This window comes from Pipistrellus kuhlii, unplaced genomic scaffold (assembly GCF_014108245.1).
Source record: "Pipistrellus kuhlii isolate mPipKuh1 unplaced genomic scaffold, mPipKuh1.p scaffold_m20_p_16, whole genome shotgun sequence".
Classification (NCBI taxonomy): domain Eukaryota; kingdom Metazoa; phylum Chordata; class Mammalia; order Chiroptera; family Vespertilionidae; genus Pipistrellus; species Pipistrellus kuhlii.
Window position 1 is genome coordinate 26,853,149 of NW_023425471.1, and position 16,911 is coordinate 26,870,059.

The 16,911-nt window shown below is 39.9% G+C and overlaps 1 protein-coding gene across 2 annotated transcripts in view; it reads right to left on the reverse strand.

Annotated features, from left to right (window-relative positions):
* The window catches only part of LOC118719986 (vascular endothelial growth factor receptor kdr-like), a 241,998-nt gene that overhangs the window by 110,954 nt on the left and 114,133 nt on the right, over positions 1–16,911 (reverse strand). For both annotated transcript variants that reach the window (XM_036439878.2, XM_036439879.2), the window contains exon 12: positions 14,351–14,471. In XM_036439878.2, the coding sequence (XP_036295771.1) occupies positions 14,351–14,471 (121 nt within the window). The remainder of the gene's footprint in view (positions 1–14,350; positions 14,472–16,911) is intronic.

Sequence of the window (16,911 nt, forward strand, 5' to 3'; positions counted from 1 at the left end):
CTGTGGTGAAACTCTCCAAGATATTTTTTTTCTGGCATAATGATCAGCAATATTTGAGATGATGGCTAATCTGCCAGCCTGCATCCATAAATGTCTATAATAAAAAAAGTCCTCTTGCTGATGTGCAGTTGGATATATGGCATGGGCAAGAGATAAACCTTTGTGATTTTTTAACCAATCACATTTTGAATTTGTTTGCTTTCATAGCACAACCTGGGCCATCTTGACTAATACATCAGGCTGGAAAGTAGAACTGTATTCATTCATTCATTTATTGAATAAACATTTTTTTAAATGGACTGAAATGAGAAATTATTAAATTTCATGAGGACATATACACAAATATAGAATCATTCACAAACTTGCCATATAAGAATTAATTTTCCCAGATCCTAAGATGGTGGGAGGCAGTGAGGGAGAGAGTGTGAGTGAGTGAGTGAGTTGAGTGAGTGAGTGAGTGAGTGAAAGGGTATTGTGTGTAACTGTGGTGTGTGTGTGTCTGAGTAAAGAACAGTTAGATCCTATAACACTTTCAGGGGTTGGTGGACCAAGCTCTTTTAGATGGAGAGCATCCACTACCCCTGAAAGCACTCCTGGGCAGCAGGCACTGGCACTGAAACAATGCCATCTTGAATGGCATAGCTTCCATGACTAGGAGCCCAGCCTTACCACCACACAGACTAACCTCAGACACAAGCTGGGACTCTAGTCACTCAGGCCAAATACCTGCTAACCACAGCTACAGACCCATGTACTCCAGGAATCCAGCCCTCCTGGCCTCAGGCTCCTGTGAGTCCCAAAGTGTGTTCCCCTTCTGCTGATCTGCTGCAGCATCACAAGCTCCGTGAACTCTACTGTGACTCTTGGCACACATGGAATTCCCACCGACCCCTATGGCCATGTGTCCTTGTGTCTGGACTCTCTTCCAAGACTCTCTCCAGAGACTCAGTGCATGCAACACTCCTGCTGACCCACCACAGTGGCACAACTCCAATGCAACTCGGCGTCTAGACCCTTTAGTGATAGCAAAAATAGGGAGACAAAGAAATAACACCCAAAGGAAAGAAAAGGAGGAATAGGCAGAAAAGGAACTACTAGTAAATGAAATGGAGGGATGCAATATGTCAGAAAAAGAATTCAGTGTACCAGTAATGGTCATCCAGTTCATTAACCAGATGGACAAGAAAATCAACAATTTATGTAAGAATCAAGGGTAAATCAAGAATGATATAGCTACAATAAAATATATAATGGAGGGTTTCAACAGCAGACTAGGAGAAGTGGGGGACCAAATTTGTGAGTTAAAATGTAGGGCAGAGAAACAAGTCCAATCTGAACAGAAATTGGAGGAATAAAATTAGAAAGCAGGAGGAGAGCTTAGGGACAACATGAAACAAAATAACATACACATAATAGGAGTGCCAGAAGGACAAGAAGAGGAGCAAGGATTAGAGAACCTATTTGAAGAAATAATGACACACACACACACACACACACACACACACACAAAACAAACAAAACAAAACAAAACAAAACAAAAAAACCTTCCCTGATTAGGGGAAGAAAAAAGTCACACAACACAGAGAGTTGCAAACTAGATGATCCCCAAAAGACACACACCAAGATGCATCATAATTAAAATGGCAAATGTTAATGACAAAGAGAGAAAGCTGCAAGAGAAAGACAGTTGTCTACAAAGGAACTGCCATCAGATTATCAAATGATTTCTCAACAGAAACACATCAGGCCAGAAGGGAATGAAATAAAGTATACAAAGTGATGCAAAACAAGGAACTGAATCCAAGAACACTCAATCCAGCAAGGCTATAATTCAAATTGAAGGGGAAATCAGTAGCTTTACAGACAAAAACCAAATAAACAAAAAACAAAACAAAACAAACAAACAAAAAAACGAAGGTAGTTTATCACTACCAAGCCAGCAATAGAAGAAATGCTAAAGGGAATGCTGTAAAAAGAAGAAATAGAAAGAGAGGAAGAGACACAGGCATAAAGAATAGAAATGTCTACAAACAAGTACTTATCAATAATAACATTAAATGTAAATGGATTAAATGCTCCAATCAAAAGACATCAAGTGACTGAATGGATAAGAAAACATGACCCATATATATGCTGTCTACAAGAGACCCACCTCAGAACAAAGGACTCACACAGACTGAAAGTGAAGGGATTAAAAAATATCTTTCAGGCAAATTAAAATTTTAAAAAAAGCTGGGGTAATTATACTTATATCTGACAAAATAGATCTCAAAGTAAAGATCATAACAAGAGACAAGGCAGGCCACTTCATAATTCTAAAGGGATCAATAGAACAAGAAGATATAACTGATAAACATATATGTACCCAATGCAGGAACACCCAAATACATTAAAAAAACAAAAACAAAACAAAACAAAAAAAAACTTCTGAAAGATATCAGCAAAGATATTGACAGCAATACAATCACAGTAGGAAAATTTAATAACTCATTAACATCACTGGATAAACCCTCTAGAAAAAAAATTAGTAAAGAAACAGCAATCCTAAATGACTCTCTAAGTCAGATGGATTTAATGAACATCTTCAGAACATTCCATCCCAAAGCTACAGAATATACATTCTTCTCATGTGCACATGGGACATTTTCAAAGATAGACCACTTTTTGGGACACGGGCAAAGTCTCTCTAAATTCAAGAAGATTGAAATCATATCTAGCATCTTCTCATATCAAAATGGCATAAAATTAGAAATCAACTACAATAAAAACAATCACAAAAATTCAAACTCTTGGAGGTTAAATAGCATACTATTAAACAATTATTTGGTTACCAAAGAGATCAAAGAAGTAGTAAAAAAAAATCCTGGAAACAAATGACAATGAAAACAACCCCAAATCTATGGGACATAGTGAAAGCAGTCCCAAGAGGGAAGTTCTTAGCAATGCAGTCCTACCTCAGAAAACAAGAAACACTGGTAATAAACCATCTAACTCTACAATTTGATGAATTAGTAAGAAAGCAACAAGAAAAGCCCAGAGTGAGCAGAAGGAAGGAAATAATAAAGATCAGAGTGGAGATAAATGACATAGATGCCCCTCGCCCTCCCACACCCCCCCCCCAAAAAAAATACAAAAGATCAATGAAACCAAGAGCTGGTTCTTTGGGAGGATAAACAAGATTGATGAACCTCTAGCTAGGCTCACCAAGAAGCAAAGAGAGATCACCCAAATAAATAAAATCAGAAATGAAAGAGGCGAAATAACAATAGACCCCACAGAAATACAAAAAATTGTAAAGAAAATACTATGAGCAATTCTATTCTAACAAACTGGTCAACCTAGAAAAAATGTACATATTTCTAGAAAAATAAGACTTTTCAAACTCAATCAGGAAGAATAAAAAAAATCTGAATAGGCTGATAACTATGGAGGAAATTGAAGCAGTAACCAAAAACTTCCAACAAACAAAAGCTCTGGACCAGATGGCTTCACAGGCGAGTTTTACCAAACATTCAAAGAAGAACTAAAACCTATCCTCCTCAGACTATTTTAAAAAAAATCAAGAGGAAGGAACACTTCCAAGATCTTTCTATGTAGCCAGTAGTACCCTAATCCCCAAACCAGATAAAGATACTACACAGAAAGAAAATAACAGGTCAATATCTCTGATGACCATAGATGCTAAAATCTTCAACAAAATTCTAGCAAATTTGATCCAGCAATACATTAGCAAGATCATACACCATGACTAAAAGAAGGATCTCAAAGTATTTGCAACAGCATGGATGGACCTGGAGTGTATTATGCTAAGTGAAATAAGCCAGTCAGTAAAAGGCAAGTGTCACATGATGTCACTCATATATGGAATCTAATAAATAAAATATACTGATGAACAAAATAGATCCAGAGACATAGAAGCATGGAAAAAACTGTTGAATCTTAGAGGGAAGGAGGGGGTGGGGTATTGGTAGGAAGAGCTCAACCAAAGAACTTGTATGCATATATGCATACCAATGCCCAGTGCAGGTATTTGTGCACATTGAAAGGACATTAATTAGAAGGTAGCAGTCATGGTGGGACTGGTCAAGACGGTCTGGGCACACCCTGGAGCCAACCTCCCATGACCCCTCCTTGGCCAGCCACAGATGGGGTGGTACCATGGCTCAAAGGCATCCTTCGGCCTGGCCTTTGGGGATAGGGCCAAAACCAGCTCTGCGACATCTCCCAAGGTGTTCCAGATTACAAGAGGGCAGTTCTTGGGTGAGGCACCCCAGAATCAGGCTCCCTCCTCTCTGGTTCCACGGTGCATCATCCGAGAACCGCTGCTGTTAAGTCACTGCAGCTTGGCAGCTCCTGCATTGAGTATTTGCCCCCTGGTGTTCAGTGCACATCCTAACTACTGGTCAATGCATCTTCCCCCTGTTGGTCATTGCATGCCATTGTTACCTGTCAGATGGTCTGACGGCCACTTAGCCTTTTATATATAGAGATTCCATGGACAAGGACAATAGGGTGGTGAAAAACTTGTGCAGGGAGTGAAGGTGGGTAAAAGAGGTCAGTGGGGGAAAAGAGATACATATGTCATACTTTCAACAATAAAGATTTAATAAAAAGGTGTAAAATAAAAAATAATAAAATAATATCTCAGACATATCTCATAACTATATTTTTCTGATATATCTTCTCGAGCAAAGGAAACAAAGAAAAACAAACCAAAGGGACTACTTCAACCTAAAAAGTTTTGCATAGCAAAGGAAACCATCAACAAAATGAAAATACAACACACTGAATGGGAGAAAACATCTGCCAATGGTACATCTGATAAAGGGTTAATATTCAAAATTATAAAGTACTTATACAAGTAAACACCATAAAAACCAAACAATCCAATTAAAAATGGGCAAAGTAAAATAAGCTAGTCAGAGAAAGACCAATACCATATAATTTCACTTATATGTGAAATCTAATCAACAGAATAAAGAAAACAGAAACATAGAGAGAACAGACCTATAGCTGTCAGAAGTGAGACTGGTATGGGGGCTCAGTGAAAAAAAAAAAGGTGGATGGAATAAACACTAACATATCTATCTATCTATCTATCTATCTATCTATCTATCTATCTATCTTTCTACCATCTATCTATCATCATCTATCATGTATCTACTAGGTGTACTGGTTAACAATGCAGATTTTTTTCAATAGATGGAGTCACACATATGTTGATATATATGCGATTTGATATGTATACTATTTTGATGTATTGACAACAAGCTTCAAAACTTCATATGTCAAATTTTCTGAAGGTGTTAACATCATAAATATTTTTAAACAGATATTTTAAAAATGTCGAATTTCATGCCACAAAAGATCATTTGCGGGAATCCTTAATTCATTACTTTATTTTGAAGAAAAGTGCTGCTGAATACTTCAGGAAGCTGGGTAAATTATAGGACATTGAAAATATATAGAAGAAGATACAAACAAATGGACGTGATAGGGGAGGGGCATGTAGTAGCAATAGAATCGCAGGTGTTTAATAGCTACTTACTATAAATAAGATATTTTCTTAAAAGACTCTAGGAAACTGAAGGACGTGTTACAAGAAGAGAATAGGCTCTGAAGATAAGGCAGCCCAGAGCCCAGGTCAAGGACAGAACTAATCTGAAGGGAGACAGTGTTCCTGCTAATCTTTGCAACATTCTGGGGCTAATTGTTACAAGAAGAATGAAAGAAGGCAGACTCTTGGAATTTACTGACTCTAGATTTTTCCCCACCCAATAAACTTTTATAAGCAGTTGTTTGAAATGAAATGTCAAAGAGCAGTTTTTTTAGGATGTCATACCTTCTGCTCAATCCATATTGCCGACAATATGAAATAAACACTCATAAATGACTCAACCTTGTCTCTGCTTATTGGCTCAATGGTTATAGGCAGGGACGGACTTGATTTTGTGTTTGGTTTCAATTTTAGCAACTGCAGGAGGACTGAAAAGTAGGACCTTTCTCAGGGTAAATACCTGAGATCCTGCTGGCTGCCTGTCATGTTACACTTTTGGTTCTGGCAACCCTCTGTTGTTTGACTTAGTTGAATTGAGCATTCCTTTTTATGGGTACAGAAAGCATCTGCTGCCTATCATCTGAGTTGAGCCTGATCAGCTGCAGGTTGCAAGAGATACCCCATGATCTTTGCTTGGTCTCTGAACCACACCGGCTCCAGATCAAGATATTGCTCTGCTTCAGTTGGCTTCCTAACGCAGGGCATTCTGTCTGATTCTGTGGCTATACAGAAAACCAGCATTATGTGAGCCATAATACTCATATCTGTCTGTTGTGCACACCTGTAAATATTGTATAGAAGAGTGTTTTTTGTTAGTTATTGTTTGATGTGTCTTTATTGCTCAGTTTATTTGTTTAAAATAGGGGCATGTCTCACTTAGCTAGGGGTCCTAGCTGTTTGTGGTAGGTTGACTCCGTGGCAGTGATTATAGGAACTTTCCAGCAACTGCTGAGAGTTTTTTTCTCTCCGGGTCTCTCCCTACTCTTCATTTCAAGGCATCCACCACCTGAAACGTTTAGTGGGTGAAAGGAAACACTTCTCTGGGGGAGTGGATGGACTCCAAGTCTGACTGGGTAAGTCAAACTGGTGTGCACGCTGGGAGTCCTCTATCACTGCTTTCTGGGCTTTTTGCCATCTGGGACTCTGCAACAAGTCATCTGCAGTACCGTTTTGGCAGGGGATAAGACTCTTTGACTTTAGTCCAAGTTCCTCCATGGGAGGAAATCAGTTTCTGTCTGAAAGCTCTCCTCTGTCTGAAATGAAACTTTGGTTAAAATCGCTCTTTGTTTTCTTATCTTTTAGTGATTTTCTTTTATCATTCTGTTTTGTAACTCATTTGTTTTAACTTCTTTGCTTTAGATTTTTTTTTTCTTCTGTTTTGAAACAAGCAGCTTGGTCTTGGTCCATTAGGTTGTATTTTAGCTAACTGGTCAATTTAAGTCAATAACTACTTAGAATTGTTTAGCCAAAGGTCTGGTTATTAGGAATAAGATTTCTTATGTGCAAGCATTCATGTTGTAACATCATAAGGATTCTACTCAGAAAGAAAAATATGGGAAAATAAATCTTTTAAGTAATCCTTAAATCCTCCTTAAATCATGTAAGTCCTCCTCCTGGAGGTTCAGAACTGCAGAGATGCCCTTAAGCAGGCTGCTGAAGAGGCAGGGACCACTCTCCCCTTGTAAAGGGGGAAAATGTACTTTTACACTAATGCCAGAAGCCCAGGGGTTGCTCAAGTCCTGGGAACAAGCTGTGGAGGCCTGATATCTCTACTCTCCCTCTGCCTTTTCTCCAGCTTGCTAAGAGTTGTAAGGTTGGGTTATCTCTATTACACTTGTAAAAATACACTGAGATTGTCTATACTCCATTGTATATGCTCTTGCCTCCTTTTATCAAATATTAATTGAGCATGATGTCTTGGGTTGATTTCAGCGTTCTCTGTTCTGTTCCATTGATCTTTATGCCTGCTGATGTGCCAGTACCAGGCTGTTTTGAGCACAGTGGGTTTGTAGTATAACTTGATTAGGGGCCCAGTGCACGAATTCACGCACCTTGAAAGAAACTGTGGGCTGCGAGGCTATGGAGGACACAGGAGCAAGTCTTAGCCCATCCTACGCACCCTGCTCTGCCCCTCCTGCCACACCACAGTCCCCTGTCTGCCAGCAGCCCTGCTCCTGCTACCGCCGCTCCCATGCACTGATGGCACCAGCTCTGCTCACACCCGCTGATGGTATGGAGTGATTGGGGCTTGCATCAGCAGGAGGTACAAGTGGGGGGCCAGTGCCATTACTGGATGCCAGTGGCGGCTGCTGCTCGATCGCCCTTCAGGAGCAGGGAGAGGTGGAGAAGCCTTCAGGGGCAATCGGGGCTGGCAGCCACCACTCTCTTCTGCTCATGGTGACAAGTGATCTGGACCAGCACCAGGTACTGACAGCAGGTGCAAGCAGGGCCAGCAACAGCAGCAGGTGCAAGCACCAAGCAGAACCATGGCACATGGGAGCAAAGAATTTTCAGTAACCACCAGAGGCTTGCCCCAATGACAGTGACTGTTGCCCCACCTTGGTCTGGCTCCCCTGCTCAACTGCTCCACCATCCTGCCACGGCCAATGCCTGCCATGTTCCACGTGCACCCCCTGGTGGTCATAGCGACCAGTTGTTCAGTTGTTTTTTGTTCCACTGTTTGGTCTATTTGTATATTAAGGTTTTATATATATACTAGAGACCAGGTGCTTCTAGTATATGTGTATGGGGGTGGGGGGAGGTGTCCCTGAGCCCAGCCTGCACCCTCTCCAATCTGGGACCCCCTCAAGGGATGTCTGACTGTTTGCTTAGACCTGATCCTGGTGGGATCAGGCCTAAACGGGCAATCGGACATCTCTCTCACAATCCAGGACTGCTGGCTCCCAATTGCTCGCCTGGCTGCCTTCCTGTTAGCCCCTAACCGCTTCTGCCTGACAGCTTGATCATCCCCTAACAACACCCATGCCAACCTGATTGATGTCTAACTGTTCCCCTGCTAGCCTGTTTGCCTCCAACTTCCCTCCTCTGCTGGCCTGGTCCCTCTCAACTGCCCTTCCTTGCAGGCCTGGTCCTTCCCAACTGTCCTCCCCTGCTGGCCATCTTGTGGTGGTCATCTTGTGTCCACATGGGGGCAGTCATCTTTGACCACATGGGGGCAGCCATATTGTGTGTTGGAATGATGGTCAATCTGCATATTACTCTTTTATTAGATAGGATAGAGGCCTGGTGCATGGGTGGGGGCCAGCTGGTTTTCCCTGAAGGGTGTCCCGGATCAGGGTAGGGGTTCCCTTGGGGCATGGGGCAGCCTGAGTGAGGGGCCTGTCATAATTTGCAGGCCAGCCACACCCCTTGGCTACCCAAGTGGAGGCCCTGGTATCTGGAATTTATTTACTTTCTACAATTGAAACTTTGTAGCCTGGAGTGAAGGCCTGGGCTGGCCAGGGTATGAAGAAAGCTTTGCTTCTTCCATTGCTGGGGGCAACCCTAGCTTCCTACTCTTTCCAGCTCCATGGCTGCCACCATTTCTGTTTGGATTCTTTTACCTTCTATAATTGAAACTTTGTAGCCTTGAGTAGAGGCTTAGGCTGGCAAGGGCAGGCAGAAAGCTTGGCTTCCTCCATTGCCTGGGAAACCTAAGCCTCCTTCCTGTTCTCTGTGGCTGTAGCCATCTTGGTTGGGTTTATTTGCATACTCACTCTGATTAGCTGTTAGGAGTGGCTGGTGGGCATGGCTTATGGGTATAGCAGAGGTATGGTCAATTTGTATATTACTCTTTTATTAGGTAGGATAGATATCTGTTATTGTGATTCCTCCAACTTTGTATTCCTGTCTCAAGATTGTGGCTATTCAGAGTCTTTTTTTAGTTCCAAATAATGTTTGGATTATTTTTTTTCTAGATCTGTGAAATATGCTATTGATATTTCAATAGGGATTGCATTGAATTTATAGATTATTTTGTATGAACATTTTAATAATGTTGATTCTACCAATCCATGAAAATAGTATATTCTTCCAATTGTTTATACTTCTTCTATCTCTTTTTTTCAATATCCTATAGTTTTCTGAGTAGAGGTCTTTTACCTCCTTGGTTAAGTTTATTCCTAAGTATCTTATTTTTTTGTTGTTGAAATTATAAATAGAATTATTTTTTTTTCATTTCTCTTTCTAAGAGTTCATTATTGGTATATAAAAATTCCATAGGTTTCAGGGTGTTAATTTTGGATCCTGCTACATTGCTGAATTCAGTTATTAAATCTAGTTGTTTTTTTATGGAGTCTTTAAGTTTTTATTTATGTACAATATCATGTCATCTGCAAATAATGAGTTTTACTTCCTCCATTCCAGTTTGGATGCCTTTTATGTCTTCTCTGTCTGCTATGGCCAGGAATTGCAGTACTATGTTGAATAAGAATGGTGAAAGAGAGCATCCTGTCTTGTTCCTGTTCTTATGGGAAATGGTTTTAGTTTTGGCCCATTGAGTATGATGTTGGCTGTAGTTTTGTCATATATAGCTTTTATTATGTTGAGGTATGATCCCTCTATTCCTATTTTGCTGGGAGTTTTTTATGAAAAATGGTATTGGATTTTGTCAAATGCTTTTTTGACATCAATTGATACCATCATGTGATTTTTGTCTTGCGATGTGTATCACATTAATTGATTTACAAATATTGTATCAGCCTTGCATCTCTGAATAAATTCCACTTGGTAATGGTGTAGGATATTTTAATGTAATGCTGGATATAATTTGTTAATATTTTGTTAAGGATTTTAGCATCTTTGTTCATCAGGGATATTGGTCTGTAATTCTCTTTCTTGGTAGTGTATATCTGGTTTTGGAATTAAGATAATGCTTACCTGATAGAAAGAGCTTGGAAGTGTTCCTTCCCCTTTAATTTTTTGAAATAATTTGAAGAGGATAGGTGTTAGGTTTTATTTGAATGTTTGATAAAACTCCCCCTGTGAAGCGACCTGGACCAAGGCTTTTGTTTGCTGGAAGATATTTTATTATTGCTTCAATTTCATTGTAGTTATCAGCCTATTCAGGTTGCTTCATTCTTCCTGATTAAATATTGGAAGATTGTATTTTTCTAGGACTATGTCCATTTTGTTCAGATTGTCTAGTTTGTTGGAATATAGTCACTCATAGTATTTTTTATGAGCCTTTGTATTTGTGTGTGCTCAGTTATTACTTCACCTCTTTCGTTTCTGATTCAATAAATAGTGCTGTGAAAATTGGACAGGTATATACAAAAAATGAAACTAGACTGTTAGGTCTGATCAAATAATTGAATCGACAACTCTCCTCCCGAGAACTGACTTTTTAGGTCATTTAACTATGGACATTCCCTTTTGTTGAGACCACATTTTACTTGCTGAGACCACGTTCCATTATCTCTCCCCTCTGGACCAGCACAGAGAATTACCCACCCAGAAAAAGCCTGCCAAAAGTCCTTTAAAAACTGCTGACTCCCATCACTGGGTGCTGGAGCCAACTAGGCTCAGCCACTTGGTGTGTGGATGATTGCATAAATTCGTAATCCATCACCATTCTGGCCTAGTGCATTCCTCCTTCTGCAACCTAATATTTGGTGCCAGAAACCCAGGAGGGTTCCATGGGATGGGGAGCCATTGCACCGGTTTTGGTAATGCCACGTTTGCTACTCGGATTGCAGTAGGCAGTGGCAGCTAGACTTGGCTTACCTCCGAATCCTACTTGGTAAGGATTAGTAACTACATTGCCTGCCTCTATTAGGCCTCCTTCCCTTATAGGCCCTCCTGAACTGAGGAAGAAGAGCCGTTGTCCTGGCTCCCATCACCCTGAGTTTGCTACTCAGATACTTGATTGCAGGCATCGATCAGGCCTTCCTCCCTCACAGAATCCCCCACCCCTTGTATTTTATTTATTTATTTATTTTAAATTTATTGTTGACATTGTGACAACTGTCCCCCTTTGCCTCATCCCCTAGGCTCCCCCCCAACTTTCACCACATTGTTGTCTGTGTCCATGGGGTATGCATATATGCATATAAGTTCTTTAGATAATCTCCTCCAGTCCCCAGCCTCCTCCTCTCTGAGATATGTCAGTATATTCCATGTATCCATGCCTCTGGTCCTATTCTGTCCATCAGTTTATTTTGTTCATTAGATTCCATATATAAATGACATCATATGATAGTTCTTTTTCTCTTCCTGGCTTATTTCACTTAGCATAATAATCTCTAGGTCCATCCACTCTGTCACAAAGGGTAAAAGTTCCTTCTTTTGTATACCCACATAATATTCCATTGTGTAAATGCATCACAACTTTCTTATCCACTCATCAACTGATGTGCACTTGGGCTGTTTCTAGATCTTGTCTATTCAAAATAACACTGCTATGAACATAAGGGTGATATAACCTTTATGATTGGTATTTCAGAATTCTTAGGCAATGTTCCCAGATGTGAGATCACTGGGTCCAATTTCACTTCACATTTTTTTGAGAAAACTCCATACAGTTTTCCGCAGTGACTTTGCCAGTCTGAATTTCCACCAGCAGTGCACTAGGGTTCCCCTTTCTTCACATCCTCACCAGAACTTGGTGTTTGTTGATTTATTGATGGTAGACATTTTAGCAGATGTGAGGCAATATCTTATTGTACTTTTAATTTGCATCTCTCTGATGATTATTGACAGTGAGCATTTTTTCATGTCTATTGGCCATTTATATGTCCTCTTTGAAGATGTATCTATTCAGGCCCTTTGTCCATTTTTTTATTGGATTGTAATTTGGTGCATCCATTACAAAAAACAATATGGTAATTCCTCAAAAAATTAAAAATTGAGCTGCCATATGACCCACCAATTCACAACTGTGTATTTATCTGAAGAAATAAAAAAAAATACTCATTCGTAATACTATATAAGAAAGAGGTAATACGCAAATTGACTGTCATGCCTTCACACAAGATGGTCACCACCATGTGGTCACAAGATGGACACCACAAGATAGTAGGGGAGGGCAGTTAAAGGTGACTGGGCTGGCAAGGGAGGGCCATTGGGGGCAATTGGCCTGGCAGGGGAGGGCAGTTGGGGGCAACTGGGTCAGCAGGGGAGACAGGTGTCAATCAGGCTGGCAGGGGAGTGGTTAGGTGATGATTAGGCTGGCAGGCAAAAGAGGTTAGGGGCAATCAGGTAGGCAGACAGGTGAGTGGTTGGGAGCCAGCAGTCCTATATTGTGAGAGGGGTCTCAATTGGAGAGACTGCAGGCTGGGCTGAGGGACACCACCCCAGTGCACGAATTTTGCACCCAGCCTCTAGTGATATATAAAACCCTACATTCAGTGCAGCGTGACTTACAATAGCCAATATATGAAAGAAACCTTGGTGTTCATTCATAGATAAATGGAGAAATAAGATATGGTATGTTTGTATGTGTAATGAATATCACTGAGCTATAAAAAAATAATTAAATCTTGCTTAAAGGGTATTATGCTAAGTCAAATAAGCCAAATGAAGAAAGTTAAGTACCATACGATTCCATTTAAATGTTAAATCTAAAGAGCAAAATAAACAACAATAAAAATACTACGTGTCCATAAAAAATAATTCCTACATTGTGACAGCATGGATAGACCTGGAGATTAATATGGTAAATGAAATAAGCTAGTCAAAGATAAATACCATATGATCTCACTTATATATAGAATCTAATGAAAAAATAAATAAACTGATGAACAAAATAGAAATGGAGGCATGGATACATGAAACAGACTGACAATTGCCAAAGGAAGGAGAGAGATTGGAACTGGATGAAAGAAGGTGAAGGGATTAGCCAAAAAGACATATATGGATGGCCCATAGACACAGACAATAGTGTGGTGATGGCTAGAGGGAAAGGGGGTGGGCGAGAGCTGGGTGGAGGTGGATAAAGTGGGAGCTGGGGACATCTCTAATAGTGTCAACAATGAAAATAAATTTAAAAAATAAAACATGAACATACTCTAGATACAGATAACTAACTGAGGATTGTCTGATGAAAGTGGCATTGGAGGGCTAGGTGGAAAAGGTAAAGGGATTAAGGAGTAAAAATTTGTAGTTACAGAATAGTCACACTAATGTAGAATACAGCATAAGGATATAGTCAATAATATTCTACAACTATGTACAGTACCAGATTGGTACTAGACTTATTGGGAGTACTACTTCACAAATTATATAAATGCTAACCAGTATGCTATACAACTGAAACTAATCTTACATAATGAAACTCTAATATGCTAATCAACCAAACAGTAGAATGACTAGTCACTATGACATGCACTGACCACCAGAGGGCAGTCGCTCATTGCAGGAGCTACCCCTTGGTGGTCAGTGTGCTCCCATAGGGGGAATACTGCTTAGCCAGAAGCTGGGCTCAAGGCTGGTGAGTGCAGCAGCAGTGGCGGGAGCAGGCCTAAGCTGACAGGCGGACATCCCCTGAGGGTTCCTGGACTGTGAGAGGGCACAGGCCTGGCTGAGGGCAACCCCCCCCCCCCAAGTGCATAAATGTCATGTACCAGACCTCTAGTATAAAATAATATTGAATGTCAACTTTAGTCGAAACAATTTTTTAAAATTAAAAAAAGAAATCAGCATCATAACTAAAGCTTATTTTTTATAATTAACAGTTTTCAACCAGATCCTAGATCTCAGGCATTCCTAGAATTTAACATCACCTGTATGACTAGCAGCCCCACTCATTTACAGCTTATGAGGTCACTTTTACCACAGCAACTCCCAGTGCTATACCTTTGCTTTTTCTCCATTTGTCACTACCATCTCCTCAATTGACAGGATCTTGTTGCTTATAGGGAGATAATTTTTCATAGTCTCATTAGAAAGCTGGATCCGCTTGCCCCGTTCCATACACCTGGAAAAGAATGAGATTGTATTTACAATCTAGTCAATAAAAAGGGTATGAAGCATAACAATTATTGCAGATAGTGTATCTTATAATCTGTGAAGATATCACAAAAATTTAGAAGGCAAAATGGTCAGGGAAGGTCTATCTAAGAATGTAACATTTGAACAGAGTCCTACAAGAAATAAAATATGACTCATAAAGATTGTCACAAATATTTCTGGGGAAGATGGAGGGTAGAAAAAATGTAAAGGTCCTGAGCTAGCAACATGCCTGACGTATCAGAGGAGCAAGGAGTCCTGTGTAGCTAAAAGTCCATCAGCATAAGAGTAAATATTATTGTTTTTAATCTAATAGAGGCCCAGTGCATGAAATATAGACTAGTATGACTTCTAAAATAAAGTAGGCACTCAATAAATCTTTACATAATGAAAACTTCCTTATGAAAATTCGTGCACTGGGGGAGATGGGTCACCTCAACCAGATCTGCCCCATCTCACAGTCCAGGAGCCCTCAGAGGATGTCCTATTGACAGCTTAAGCCCGTTCCCCCTAAGCTACAGTCTGGCCTCCCTCTGTGGGAGGCAACCAAGCTGATCAGGGGAAGGTGCTGCCCCCATCATCCTACTGCTGCTGCCACTACTGGCTGCTGTGGCCACCTGCCCTTGGCCCTCACAGCCACCACAGTTTTGTCCAAAAGGATGTCCAGTCTATCTAGTCTAATTAGCATATTACCCTTTTATTAGTATAGAAGATACCCATTTTTCAAGGCTGATATAGAATATGAAGCCCTGTAAAATTTTACTACACTGGTGTCTTCTCCTGAATGAATGTTCTTACTCTGAACCTTAAGCAAAGAGATTAGGTTTATGAGAATTCTGGGGAGCTGTTGATCAGCCCAGATATCCAGAAAAGCATATTACTACAGGGAATGATAATGTACTAGACTTATACGCAGCAAAACTGCAATTCAATTCAAGCACTGCTAGAATTCAGCTCACTTCCCCTTTTCTGAGACTGTTTCTTAAACTGTTAAATGGAGCTAATATTAGTTACAATATGGACTTATTTGGAGATATTAATAAGCACTTGAAATGTTCTGTAAGTATAGACTGTACACAAAGTTTCAATGACAATATGAAAAAATACTAAAATATCTTATTCATATTTTATATTGATTGGTTATGAAATGACAAATTTTTGATATATTGGATTAAATATATCAAAAGTTTACTTTTTTACTTTGTATAATGCAGCAACTAGAAAATTCAAAGTTCCATATGTGGCTTAGACTGGTGTCTGCATTATTTTTCTGTTGCATAACTGTTTGCATAACTGGCTCCTTTTGTTTAAATTTGAGGTTAAGTATTTTTCCCTCATAAAGTCTTTGTTTTCTAAAATATGTCATTTTTGTTTATTCAAAGTAGGTCCTGCCCATTATACTCCTTTTTTGTCGTTTATATACAATCAAGGTTTGAACCTCTAAGAAAACTCATGATATGGGTACTATTTGCTCCATTCAATTTTCATACAAATGTGAGAAATATAGACTAGTATGACTTCTAAAATAAAGTAGGTACTCAATAAATGTTTACATAATGAAAACTTTCTTATGAGATATACTTGGAAAAGGTATTTTCTTTTTTTTTAATATATTTTTATTGATTTCAGAGAGGAAGGGAGAGATAGAAACATCAATGATGAGAGAGAATCATTGATTAGCTGCCTCTTGCACACCCCACATTGGGGACCAAGCCAGCAACTTAAGCATGCAACCTGGCTGGGAATCAAATCCTGACCTCCTGGTTCATAGAGGTGAAGTGATTTTCCCCAAATCCCAGAATAGTCAGTATTTTAAGAAAACTTCATCAATGTTCATCTATCTTTTACCACCAGACCTCCCTACAGGCTTGACATATGAGACAAGCTCTCTGCTTTACCATAACTCTGAAAGAGTCGGGAGGCCAGTCTACTCAGGTTTGAGACACACCAGCCACGGACAAAAGGCTTTCTCTCAGGGGAGTGTTCACTATACCCTCCTCTTTTCTTCCAAATAGAAAGGTGCAAGAAAAAAAAAAGTAACTGGATTTACTGCATCTCAGCTAACTGAGAACAATGGAAATCATTTGGGAGTTACTGAATGTCACAGTAAGGAAAGGTGGCAGGGCAGAACCAAAATAATTAAGTGGCTAGGACCACTGTTATTCTCCCCATCTAAAAATCTTACCTATGTGTAGGCAGGAAGCAACTGAGTGGAGCTTGTTTATAAGAGCTGGCTGAAAAGTACCTGTGAGACATAGACTGCCAGCCACTTCTATTTGAAGATCTAGGTCTTGGTCTGATAACTATACCCCATTTATTTTCCATCAAATCAAGGCCACATCTTAATGGTCTGGGCCTTCAAAATTGGATTTCCTAAACATTCCCATTCAGAGTTTAAATATCCCCTA